The 14,020-nt window shown below is 40.3% G+C and overlaps 1 protein-coding gene across 1 annotated transcript; it reads right to left on the bottom strand.

Moving 5' to 3' along the window:
* Window positions 1-226: 226 nt before the first annotated feature.
* Window positions 227-1,150, bottom strand: LOC149018524 (uncharacterized). Its single transcript, XM_089153908.1, has one exon. The coding sequence runs from the start codon at window positions 1,148-1,150 to the stop codon at window positions 227-229; it is 924 nt and encodes a 307-aa protein (XP_089010034.1).
* Between the last annotated feature and the right edge of the window lie 12,870 nt (window positions 1,151-14,020).

Raw genomic sequence — 14,020 nt, 5'->3', positions numbered from 1 at the left:
CTCTCCTTGCATCCCTAATTATAAAGGGACCCTGGCGTGAAACATAAAATATTATAAAGTCAGCAAATACAGTACTTGGATTAGTCTTTGTAATCAAAGTGGAAGTTCCACTGAAGAGCATAAACCAAAAAAAAAAAAAAAAAAAAAAAATATAGTGATATATGACAAAAACCCCAACAAAATTCTTCCTCTTCCCTGCTAGTTAGATGATAACCAGAAAAGCCATTTAATGGAAGCTAAGGGGGTTAGAATTGTATCCAGTCCACAATTCAATGTGTGTATTCTCTTCTTGACCCTTCTTGCATTCATAATAGAAGAGAGTGTACACAACGAAGGCAAAAAGCCTTACAATACAAAAGAGAAAAGTGAAAACAGAACCAAAAGCAATCTGAGTAATTGCATCAAGATCATCATCATCATCAACTGTGAGAAGAATCAACAGAAAAGAAATTGGAGTGCTAAGTAGCTCCAGAAACAGCATCAGAACAAACCCTTGAATCTTTCTACCCTTGATGAGTTCTCTAGCTTTTCTAAGCGCTTTCATTCCATAACAATCCTCCAGAATTGAAATCACAAGACCCAACATCAAAATGGTAGCTGGGCAAAGATACAGTAATGCAGCAGAAAAACCCAGAATGCTAATATGTAATAAGGAAGCAACACCAGTAACTAGAGTGAAAGTCTCAAAGATGATCAAACATAGGAACACATAAGCAGCAGTGATGAGCAAAACATAGAGCCCTGTGATGATCAACCTTTTCCAAGTTGATTGCATCATCGAGAATAACTCCCTAAATCTGATGGTATTACCTTCATAAGTGACAGCAGATGAACAAATAGCTGCAGTCATTCCAAATAAGTAAATAACACAGAAGATCAGTGAGAAAGCAAACTCCAAAAACACCAAGATCCAGGCATCTTTCTGTGCTGTTGAAGGGTTGTCATTGAAATCCTCAAGCTGTTGGAGCAGTGGCCCGGCAAAGACAGCATGGAACATAACAAGAACGGAAAAGGGAATAAGAAGAAGGATTGTGACCAAGAATGTGAGTTTTCTATTTCTTGCAGGAAGCTTGATAGCTGCTCGCAGGACTCCAGTTACATCTGACATTAGAGATGAATCAGTTGAACCCAGGAAGACCTCCTTATCCATGGCTTCTTCTTCTTCTTCTTCTTCTGTAGGTTTTGTGATTGATTGAACCTAGAACTGCTGTTGGGACGATATCAATTCTTCACCTGTGCTTTGTATTTGCAGAGAAAAAAAGCAAAAAGAGCCTCGGGGTCCGGCTTTACTTTCCGATTTGTGTGATTGTTGTTTTTTCTATTCGGTTAAGACCTACCTCGCTTACAACCTCCATCTTTTCCTTTTTTTTTTTTTTTTTGGTAGACAACCTCCAACATATTGACAGGTGGCCACTTGCGACCTTTCTTGGGTCCTGCGCAATAAATGCGCATGACCATCAAGCCATGCACTTTGGGCCATGGGATCGAAAATTTGGTCTAAATTTTGATCTCGATCGTTGAAATTCAACGGTAGAGATCAAAATCTCGTCCGAAATTTTGGATCATACGACCGGAATTTCGGCTTGATGATCCTACGCATTTAATGTGCAGGACCGTCAACTGAAAAATCTTGAACTATCAGATCAAAATTTCAATCGAGATTCAGATTCAACATTCCAAAATCTACGGTATCACTCAGTCACAAGTTATCGTTAGATTGCCATACCTTGCAGCCAATTTACATCCATGTGTTCATGTGGGATTGCACAATATTGGATACCTGTAAGGAGGCAGTGGCAAGTTTAAGGTTGGCACACCCCTGCAAATCCAGGGCTTTTTCCCAATTTTCATGAAGAGAGGAGGGAGCCAGCATAGAGGAGAGAAAATCGCTGCAATTCTAGGGCTTTTTCCCAATTTCGTGAAGAGAGATGAGAGACCGTGAGCATAGAAGAGTCGAGAGAGTGAGAGACGGGAAGATGCAAGATTCTGGGATTTTTCTAAATAATTCATAAATTTCAAAAAGAGAGAGGAGAGAGGAAAATATGGGTGGGTTTGAATAAAAATAAGATTTAGTTTGAATTGGGTGATTGTAGGATTACATAATGCCACATGGCACAATCCTAAATGGGAATTGCAGGGAATTGTAGGGAAGGGAATTACAGAGGATGTGAATCCAAGAAGATTACAATGAAGATCTCTTACTAATGACCAAATGACACTACAAACTCTTATTGAAAATCTGAAAATTTCCAAATCTCATAATGACGTTATAAGAGAAGACAAGTAATGTTATGTTCTGACTTGAATTCTTGTACCCGATTTGAAAGATGGACTTGCATCGACATATTTTGGTGGGTGACTAGAATGACCCATTTTTCTAAGATTTGTGGTGGAATCATATGGCCCAAGACTAGAACCCACCATTGTTAACGCTGTTTTTTATGATTGATTGTGAAATCTTCTTTGTTCTTTTTTTTAACATAATGAAAAAAACTCATCTTCTTTCGCTCGTGAATGTAGTATGCTACAGTAGTGTGTATTTTTATTTTGTTTCTATTTCAATTAGCTATTTCGTGGCCTTTTTTTTAACAAGTTACATATTTATAGGGTTCCAATTCGTATAAGTAGGTCGATCTATCGGTTTGGGCAGTGCCCCCACATCTCCATCAGGAAGGAGATCAAAGATGGGTTTCACGCTTGGGCCTATTGTTTGGATTGTCCATCAAAATATGTCGGCACATGTATTATGCACTCGTTCTATTTTGAATGGATCGAGATGAGAAAATGTGTACAACCAATGCCTTTTAAGTAAAAACCTGTGAATGTATATACGTATGATCTCCATTCTCCACTACTATGTCTGCTGGTGCTCATTAGCTTTCCCTATTTGTGAACCAAATCAGCCTGAATGCATACTCTATACTAAACATTCATGACTGCTTTTAGCCTAAAATTGAAAAAGCACCAAACAGAAAGTGACCCGAACCAACCGATTAACACACTTGGATCAATCAAGGTGTCAAGGGATTCTCCCAATCCATTGGTTGGTCCTTTCTGTACACGCAAAGTGAACCATAATCTGTTCGTGTCTTACGCATAATATACAATGCTTTCCTCACAAAACATGGGTAGGTTTTATTGGAATTGGTAAAGCTTCAATGAACCTGGAATTCTACATGGATTTTAAATTAGAGGACTCTTAGAAATATGTAACCTTTATTCTGAAATTACTGGTGGATGCTTAAACCAATGAAGGGAAAATGCATTTGGCATCGTGTGCAAAAGAAAATTTGGACCTATTGGTTCCCCAACAAACCCCAACCATTATGACCCGGTTTAAAGCGTGAACCGGGTTGAATAAATGTGTGGATAAGGAAATTGGTTCAGTGTTAGCCCAAAACGAATCCAGTATTGGCTAGGCTGACTGGAATCAAAGGGGGATAATGCAGTTGCAGGAATTAGTGGCAATTGCTCTTCTCTTTTTCAAAATTTTTACTCCAAATTGTTTGGAACTTCTCTAGAAGTAGTTATAGGAATTTGTGGATGGGTATTTATCCTTGTTCTCTATAAATGCTCTATAGATACTCAGTATAATGTACTTGAAAGATAACACTCAATTCCAATGACAACATTACACTCATTTTTTTATCTTTAGTTTTAGTTTTTCTTCTTTTTCCTTAGTCATAGCTATAGCATAGTGATCGTACGTGTTCACCTTTGTTCACCTTAAAGAGCCCCATGAATTTTTGTTGCTTTCTCTCAAAAAGCTTCAAATTATGCCAAGGCAGAAAGACCCTTGCATGGCTTGATGGTCGGGATCCCTTTGGGTCATTCATTGGCCTTGGCACACCAGCGCAACCATTGACACTTCTTGCGCAACCATTGACACTTCTTGTGCAAACAGGACCACACAAGTACTTATTAAATTTGTAGTCTCCTCCACACCATCGCGCCATTTGGGTTGTTTTTCTTCCACCTAAGTTGGTGTTTACAGATCCTTTGGGTTCTATTGTTGCAAGTTTTGGAATGGCTGTACTGGTAAGTCCCTCCAAATTTGATGGCATTTCAAAGAAATCCATCTTTAAACCAACTCCTTTAGGGGGTCTTGGTTTTTGACAAGCTCAGCATCACAACCAAGCTTGATAATGAAGCAGGCTTGGTGACTGCTTACTGACCATTCCTCTATATGGGCTAGGGGAAATATTGAACCAACGCCTCCCCATTGGAACCTGCAATCTGAAAGAAGTGAGGGTCCAAGGTGTGCAATAGTCTCAAGTCTTGTATTACCTAGTCTCAAATCTTTCTTGTTTAAGAAAATGGGAACTGGGACAACAACTCATTTCTGGCATTACCCATGGTTGCCAACTCTACCTACTAGAACCCTGTCCTCCTGCCCTGTTTAGGTCCAACTCCATTTCTTGAGCATCTTAAGCCCTACAGCAGAGGAGTTGGGATGTTGCTCTATTGACCTCACTCTTGGCCGTGCATTTTGTATATAGATATATGAAATTCTTCAATCCAAGTTTGACTTGGACGAGAACTCTCGTTTTGGGAAATTCTCTACTCAAACTGGCTACTATTCAGCTTTCTTCTAATTCTAGTCATTTTGGAGTTGAAGTATCTCAAATGATGGAAGTTCTTTTATGACAAAATTTAAGTTAAATCCAAGGATAAAATTCTTTGGCGCCTCTGTCAGGAACCGAGATTACATTTAGGTAAGTGGCCTGTTGGCGCTTCTGGGTGCCCTCGCCGCTGCGCGCTGCCCTTGGGCTGGGGCGATAATCTATTTTTGGATATGTCCATTGATATATGTTTACAGATATAACGTGATGTACCTATATATGCTGGTATGGTTGTTCTCAGTGCTTGCAGTATCCTTCTATTATATTTGGAAGGCCTGAAAATTTTACACCTCTTCGCAACATTAATAATAAAACCTGAACACGCACTTCAGAAATTTCTGGCTAAGTGAACTTCATATCTCACCTCCTCAAAGTTCCTACTTGTGTGTTGGTGCACTGTCATGGTCGAGCCCCACCCCTAGTGTACATGCCCCATCCCCTATTGATTGGAAAACTTTTCGCTTTACTACTCTGGTGGTTGCTGGTGTTTGAACCAGTAGGCTAAAGAGTTGGTCGAAGGGCTGGTTTTTTATCCATAAAGGATTTTGTATATATACATAGATGGGTAGATCTGCTATGCAGTCGCAGCTAGAAGCCGTTTTGGAGGGGCTTATGCAGGGCTCTCTTGAGGCTATTTCACTAGTGACCAAGTTGAAGGAAGTGCAAACCGACCACTAGGGATTAGCGTTCATGCTGCCATGCCCAGTGTCAAGGCCTTTTTATTTGACCTCTCTTTTGTTAAATCTTGCCCAACTAGGCAACTACTTGAACAAGAACAAGGTGGATCCCTCCGAAGTATATGATTGGAGGATAGAAGAAGATTAGTTATCCATGTTAGATTAGAATGATCAATCACACACAATCGAACAGAAAACAAGAAAGAAAGAGACACGAATTTTACCCTGGTTCACCTTAATGTGAAACTATGTTCAACATTAGGATTTTCACTATATTCTTCTCATCACAAGCAACTATTACAGATGTTCAGATACAGGAGAATATATATATGCGCTTAGAAACCCTAAGCCACAACTATTTATCGGTCCGAACCCAAACTGTAAAGAATGTGAAGCATGAACCAGACTCAACAATCCAAAATAAAAGAACTAGACTCTGCCGGATTATGGTGAAATCACAAAATCTCATATTATGTAGGGACCTATCTCATGAGAAGGTTTAAGTAAGATGATTTATTGTCTTTATTTATGGCTGATCAATCTTTCATTTTGAATGACGTTTGAAACTAGTTAGCGTGTACAGCAATTCAAGAGAATCCTTCGATGATACTCTATGTGTTACTCTTTACCTGTGGTTAGTATTGATCAAGAGTGATTTTGATGGGTTTGTTGTGCCTGCTTTCCTTTAATCGGACTTAAAGGAAGAAAACTCTTTACCCAAAACCAAAAAAGAAGAGAAAGTATCTATATATAACTAATCCCTCCCCCTTAAGGTTAGTTTAAACTTCTCAATTGCTCTTCCAAGGACAACATGGCGTTGACGTATATCTAGAGAATTAATAAGTGAAGGATACATCAAAAGTAATTTCTCTATCATCAAATACTATTTGGGTGTGCAGTGGAAGTTCCAAATATTCAAAGGCTGTAGAGAAATAAGAAAAATTGTGTGTTAATTGATATAGCAAAAGAGTTTGTCATCTGTTTAAAACTAATATTCTCCATCTATATAAAGTTGCACAGTTTCTTGTGAGAATAATCGTGATAATTATAGTTTAGAAAGAAGTTATTTTCAAAATAAACTCACCATCACTTGATCATAATGGAACAACCATGGGTCTCACCCTCAAACAAAATAGTTCAGTGCAAATTAGATGATTAAAAATGCAAGAAAATAGGTTAAATTCAATTTGTTCTGGTTAATTGATTTTATTGTTTTTTTCCCAGATTTGCAGACATTTATCTCATTGAACTTTCCTTTCTTCTTCTTGATGGGTTTTTCTGTTGGAATTTATTAATTTGATTAATAAATTAAATGCCCAAGGGCAATATTGGAAACTCACTATTAGGGCGGTTACAAAATAGGGTTATATATTTTGGTAACCACCGCATTACTGAGTAAGTAACTAAGTGATTCATTCGCACGAGCGAATCTCTGAAAAAAACGGCGGCTCCATCTCTCTCTCCCTCTCTCTTAGAATCGCAGGATTAGAAATTCTTCTTTCCTAGTATTTGATCTTCATTCCATTAATTCACGGCATTTGGGTTGTGGATATTATTCCCTTTCCCTGTGATTGAGGAATCTCGCCGGTAAATCTTTGGTGGTGGACGAGCGTGGATCTAGACTTCCGCTGCAATACTTCAGTAAGGAAGCAAATCCGGGTGGAATTTTTTCCCATCAATTAATTGAATTGAATTACTTTTGATGTATTACCAACATTGGTATCAGAGCCATTGGTTCTCACGGTTCTTTGTTCCTCCCCATTGTTTATTTTAATTGTATGGATCCAATGGGAGGATCAAGGGTTTAATACGAAACCCATGGGAGAATTGATAGGGTTTTTGGAAACCTTTAATTTTGATTCGGATCCTAGTGGGAGGATCCCTGTGAATTTATCTAATGAAGATTTGCATGAATTGATAATCCATAATGATAATTATTTTTGTTTAATAATTAATGCTGGATTTTTTTCATGTATTTTTTTTGGATGATTTTTTGGGTGAAAAAACATGTTTTTCGTTTTTTTGAAAAAATTTTCTTCAAGAAAAATTGAAAAATCGCCTTTTTTGGTCTTGGACCGAGGAATTTCCTCGTAGACGTCATCCTCCTCGTCCCTCAACCCGCATCCTCCCCACGAATGCCGACAATTTCCTCTGCGACGTCATCCGTCTGGCATAAAGCGACAATTCCTCCACCATCCGTCTGAGATGGATTTTTTGGATATTGGTCTGTCCGTTCGAATGTGTTTCTAACTTACAGACACCAATGGCCCGACAATCTTGTGATGTTTGGGCATTGAGGGCCTAATGGGGCCTGTGGGAGCTAATGAGGTAGAAGTGTTCTGTAACCACCTCATAGCTTGAACATGATTGCATGTTTTATTTTAATAAAACTATTTTTTATTTTGGGTCTATCAATCATGTTTCTTGCACATAATGAAACTAGTGTATAAGTCTATGTGGGTTTGCATGAGAATTTGATTGAATGTTTTTTAGCATCTCTTTTGGTTTAAGTGCTTATCCCATAGGTTGACTATGCTAGTGTGATTTGTTGTTGCATGAGTTGTGTTTTATGCTAGATTTATTGAACTCATTCTTGTATGTAATATCTCTAGAATAAATGGCTGCTACCAAGAGCATTGTTGCTGACCTCACTAAAGGAGATAAGCTAAATGAGAGGAATTATGACCTCTGCACCGAAAGGTGCAATATCTCTGGAAGAGCAAGATATCTTGGAGACCATAAACCGGACCATGAACCCACCCAGGAAGGTACCACCGCACATCGCAGGGACCTTGATATATACAATGCTTGGAAGAGGAAAGACCGGGTAGCCGGGATTACAATCCCGAGCTCCATGAGGATGACCTGATGCTTCTTATGAAGCATAGACTCAAAGTCTTTGTGGGAGGCTGTGAGTTCCTATGGAGGGACTTCCACCACAAGAGCCGCCCTCGACTCACTTTTGACGGTTATAAGATGCCCGGTCACACCATGAGGCAGCATATAACCATCATGTCTAACATGATTAGTGAGTTGAGCGCATGTGGGCGCCAAGACCGATGAGGAGCAAGTCTCCCATCATCAGGTCATTGCCAAAGACTTGGGAGCATATGAAGATCTTCTTGACTCATGCTGATGAGGTCAAGACTTTCGATCAAGCTGCCAAGCACCTTGAGCTTGATGAGGATCGGATGTTGGCCGATACCCCTCAAACCGATGTATTTCTTGCTGAAGCTAGCACTAGTAAGGGTGCGGCTTCGCGCAAAGAGAGAAGCTCAACCTCAGCGGTCCAAGCAAAGTAACCTGGAACAAAAACAAAGTGGGCCCAAGCGTTCAAGGGGGACTAGTCTGGCAAGAAGAAATCACTTTGATTTGCTTCAAGTGCCAAGCCTGGTCATTTTGCTCGTGATTCACCGGCAAGAGGTATGTCTTGTGTGTTATACCTCATCTTGTTATGTAACAAGTTCTACTATGCTTGCTGAACTAAATCCTTTGTGGATTGTTGATTCAGGCGACGAACACATAACAAGGGAACGCTCGAGCTTCGTGGAATACCATCGTATTCCAAGAGGAAGCAAAGGATAACATGGGAACAGCTCGCGTGGAGTTTCTCATAGCACTGCAAATTAGTTTTGCGAGGTGGCCCTTTTACTCCATGATGTCTGTATGCTCCCATTCGCGAAATCTTGTTTCATTATTTATCTTTTAAGACATGGTTTTAGAATTGTATTTGAAAACAATTCTTTGGTTTTGTATCTAGGTGATACAGTTTATGGTTATGTTTTCTTGATAATGGTTTCATTGTATTGGATACAATTGATTATTCATTTAATTCTAGTAATGCTTTTGTTTGCCAAAATCTGTGTGTATTGATTCTAATTTTGCATGCTAGACTAGGACATATTGGCTTAGATAGGATGAACAGTTGGCAGAGAAGGTCTCTTAGGCCAAGGTTCACTATCTGATTTGCCAACTTGTGAGTCATGTCTAGCGAAAAGCAACTAGAAAACCATTTAAAAAGGCTTTAGAGCCTCTCTTCCTTTAGAACTTATCCATTCGGATGTGTGTGGACCCATGAATGTGCATACTAGAAAAGGACAGTCATATTTCATCACATTCATAGATGACTATACAAGGTATGGTCACATTTATCTAATTTCTCATAAGTCAGCTCGAATGTTTTAGAAATTCATGAGCTTGGTTGAGAATCATTAGATAAAGGATTAAAACTCTTAGAACGGATAGAGGTAGAGAGTATCTCTCCGATATGTTCAAAGGGTTATGTGATGAAAAGGGGATATCTAGACAACTTACTATTCTAGGGACTCCACACAAAATGGGGTTCTTGAGAGGAGGAATAGAACCTTGCTAGACATGGTGAGATCCATGATGCCGCAAATCTACCCATCTCTTATTGGGGAGATGCTTTCTACTGCCCTATATCCTCAACGAGTTCCAACCAAATCGGTTCCTTCCACACCATATGAGTTGTGGACCGAGAGCGTTTGGTTCTTCCCTGGGGATGTGCCATATGTTCACTCTACTTCTTACCAATATGGAAAGCTTGGACCCGAGGAAGAAAGTGTATCTTTGTGAGATATTCCAACCCTCAAAGGGCCATGTCTTCATTGGACTAGATGAGAATGAGAGGAGAACGGAACTTGAGTCTAGGGATGCAACATTCTTGGAGAATGATTTTCCATCTCTTTCAGGAGTTAACAAAGAATCATCGAATTCTTGAGATACAAGATAGTGGTCTTGTCACTCCGGTTCGTTCGATAATGAACCTGGGGTTCATCCAGATCCTAGTGGGGTGGGGTGCGATGTGATCTACCTTAGACGGTGAGCAATCGACATGCACTTCCCTGTGGCGCGCTAGTTCCTCGTCCGTTTCCATGAGGATGAAGCCTACATGGTACTCCTGAAGAGATCCTGGATGATTTCTCGTGAGCATGACCAAAAGCTCCTCTCTCGCTCGGATGGTTAAGCATAAGGAAGAGTTGAGTCTAAGTTATCATTCGACTTGGTTGACTTCCCCGCCCGTTGGGAACAGTGGGTTCTCAGATCAAAAGAAGGGGATGGATCTATTGAGAGATTCAGCTCTTTAGTGGCTAGGGCTACACCCAACGAGGGGCTTGATTATGAGGAACTTTTCCGTGGTTGGTTTCCTCATTCCCTCATACTAGCCATTGTTGCTCAGTTGACTTGGGCTTTATCGATGGATGTAAACGCTTTTCTCAATGGAGAACTTGAGGAAGAGATCTATATGGATCAACCTCAGGCTTTGAAGCACATGGACTTGAGCGCAAAGTGTGCAAGCTTAGAAGTCCATATATGGCTTAAAGCAAGCATCTAGACTGGAATGTCGCTTCCACCAGCTATGATGGAAAATGTTTTTCCATGCTTGGGAAGACCACTTGTGTTTACACCAAGAGATCCGATAATAATTATGTCATTCACACGTACGTAGATGACATACTTATGGCTAGCATAGCAAGGAGCTATTGGAAACCATTAAGAAATGGTTGTCCTCCGTATTTGATGTGAAGGACATGGGTGAAGCGCTATGTGCTTGGTGTCAGATTTCGATAGGCAAAAGAGATTCGGTTTATCTCAAACCTATATTGACAATGTCTTGACGAGATACCAGTGCACATTGCAAACCAATTGATACTCCATGGAGAAGGGTTTCATTTGCCTTGATATGGGTCCTAAGACTCCAGGGAAAACCAAGATGGAAAGAGTTCCTATTCCGTCTGTGCCTTATTCGCTATGATGTGTACTAGCCATATTTTTATCTTTTGGTTAGTCGGTCCAATCAAACCCGCATAGAGCCTCGTCAAGAGGATATTAGATATCTCACAGTAACTACATGTTGTGTTACCAAGGATCGGATTTGCGGTTGTTGGCTATGTGATCCGTCTGAACATCATGCCAAATCAACCTCGATATGCTTTCTTGCTGATGCCTTTCTGTGTAGCCGCTTTATATCCTCTCCCATGGCGTTGTGCATGCTCGCTCTTCAGCTTTTGGTTGGGATTCCTTCCATCTTTGTGATGACATCCAAGAGCTCCTTGTCTCTGTGATAGTCCCTCTTAGCTATTCAAGACCCCAAGTATCATGGAAGACCAAACATATCAGTTGAGATATCACTTTGTTAGAGACATTACATCAAGAAAGAAAGTTGTACTTAAGCACATATCTACTAGTTTGATGGTAGCTGACCCTCTTACCAAACCTATAGCCAAGGATGTTTTATTTCTCATGTAAAATCCTTGGGCTTGCGTGAGATTGTGACTTATTTTTGTCTTGAGCCTTTCTTATTAATGAATAATATGAGTTCATTCCAACATTTTTTATTCACTTTCGTGTGATTGTGTTTCTTCTAGCATAAAACAACATATGTCAATAGGCAAGAGAATGGCTCACTCACACGAGCATTCGCCTGCGGCGCCTTGGAGGCGACGAGAGATGAGGCGGATTGTGAATGACTTTGTGTAGGTCAATTCATAATCATGATGTCGCCTTGATTTGGAATCAAGATGAGTTTCTCTCTTGTGAAGAGAATCGACATGAATGTTCCCACTATTCATGTTGCCTATAGGAGCAGTGCGAGTACTTTATGTGGCGCTAGGGTGGCGACAATAAAGAAACTCGGGTTAGGCGCAAGGGGTTGCGGCTGGACTAAGACCTGTATGGTGTTGAGATGGACATACGTTCTATTGTATATAGAATGCTCCACCATAGCACATATATCATACTATGTGTGCTTAGCGATCATTGGAAATGAGAGGATGGATCCTGCTCCTCTCATTGTGTGAGTCCTGGACCTTATGGTCCATTAGTGTTCTTAGTGACTTTCGACGACATCATGAAACGAAGGGTTGATGTGGCTACTTTGGGGTGTTACCTATGGTCATAATAGATTCGACCTAAAGGGGCACTACCGGGAAAGGAGTCAATCCTAAGTGTAGTGATGGTGCGGGGAGAAAGGAAAGGTTTGATTCAACCGCACCCTAAAAAGTGTTTGTTGGCGCCAACCGTATGTGTTACGGTAGTGAACATTTTAAGGACAAGAAGGTGATCTCTCGGAGGGATCGGATACCTTTAGTCCGGTGAGTTTGAATAAACCTAGGACACTGTGTTATACTAATGCTTATTTGATTTGTTTCTATGAGTGATGTGCCATTCGGCCTTCTGGGAAGGTTTCTAGTTTAGGGCTCACGCGTGCAGGTATATCACCGGTCGCACAACCCATTTTGCCAGTATGACTTGTGGATATTAGTGTTTGGGACACAGGTGGTCTATGTATCTGGGATACATATGAAGAGATCAATATATATGTATATCTGGGATATGCATGTGTGTTTGGGACACAAGAGGTCTATGTATCTGGGATACATAGCAGAGAGATTGAATGTGTATATCTGGGATATACAAGTGTGTCTGGGACACATTGAAAGATTAACACTTGCCCTTGTGCAAGTGGGAGCTGTTGGAATTTATTAATTTGATTAATAAATTAAATGCCCAAGGGCAATATTGGAAACTCACTATTAGGGCGGTTACAAAATAGGGTTATATATTTTGGTAACCACCGCATTAGTGAGTAAGTAACTAAGTGATTCATTCGCACGAGCGAATCTCTAAAAAAAACGGCGGCTCCATCTCTCTCTCCCTCTCTCTTAGAATCGCAGGATTAGAAATTCTTCTTTCCTAATATTTGATCTTCATTCCATTAATTCACGGCATTTGGGTTGTGGATATTATTCCCTTTCCCTGTGATTGAGGAATCTCGCCGGTAAATCTTTGGTGGTGGAACGAGAACGTGGATCTAGACTTCCGCTGCGAATACTTCAAGTAAGGGAAAGCAAATCTAGGTAAGGAATTTTTTCCCCATCAATTAATTGAATTGAATTACTTTTGATGTATTACCAACACTTACAATGGAGATAGAACATGGTGTAGGCAATGAAATAGAAGATATTAACCAGGCAAAGCATGTTCACTATGACTAGCAAGATCACCAATCTCTTTGCTACTACTAAACTAGTCACAAACTTGTAACCAAGAACCTCTAGAATGGTACCACAAATCATGGAAAAAACAAGATTGATGGTGAAGCCCTGGAAATGAAGCACCTTTCCCTTGATGATCTCTGCAGCTCTTCCCAGAGCTTCCAAGCCGTATGAACCTTCTTCCACCGCTGAAATCACCAGTCCAAGACCCCAACTTGCGGCCAAGTCCAGAAAGAGAAGAAATTCCAAAAGGGCAGTCAAAATGCAAGAGACGATCAAGACAAGAAAACCATCAGAAACCACCACAACCACACCCAGGGAAGCCAAGACCAAAAGGGCATAACCAGAACCCAGAAGAAATACATAGAACATAGTGATAACTGGTTGGGTCCATGTTCTCGTGAAATAAGATTCTTGAAGGTTATTTTCTTCCTAGCTGTGGTCATGGCTGAAGCATAGATTGTAGCAGTCATGGAGAAGAGGGAGATAAAACAAAACCCAATTGTGAAGATGAGCTGAATTGCAGCAATATTTCTGGCGTCTTCTTTGATTTCTTTGAGCAATTTGGTACGTTCAGGGCTTCTGCGTTTTTCTGTGCCCAATAGAAGAACTCTGGTGATAAAATCCATGAGCCGAGGGTATTGATCGTAATGATCAGCCAGCAAGAGAAGAGAGTAACGAACAAGGGTTACGGACTATGATG

This window comes from Hakea prostrata, chromosome 4, assembly GCF_041222555.1.
Source record: "Hakea prostrata isolate BN-2017 chromosome 4, UWA_Hpros_2, whole genome shotgun sequence".
Taxonomy (NCBI): domain Eukaryota; kingdom Viridiplantae; phylum Streptophyta; class Magnoliopsida; order Proteales; family Proteaceae; genus Hakea; species Hakea prostrata.
Note: the sequence above shows the minus strand (reverse complement) of the source record. Positions and strands in the feature narration are given on the sequence as shown.

What these genes read in the sequence shown, in the direction of transcription:
- LOC149018524 (XM_089153908.1), bottom strand. Translation starts at nt 1,150, where the DNA reads ATGGATAAGGAGGTCTTCCTGGGTTCAACTGATTCATCTCTAATGTCA.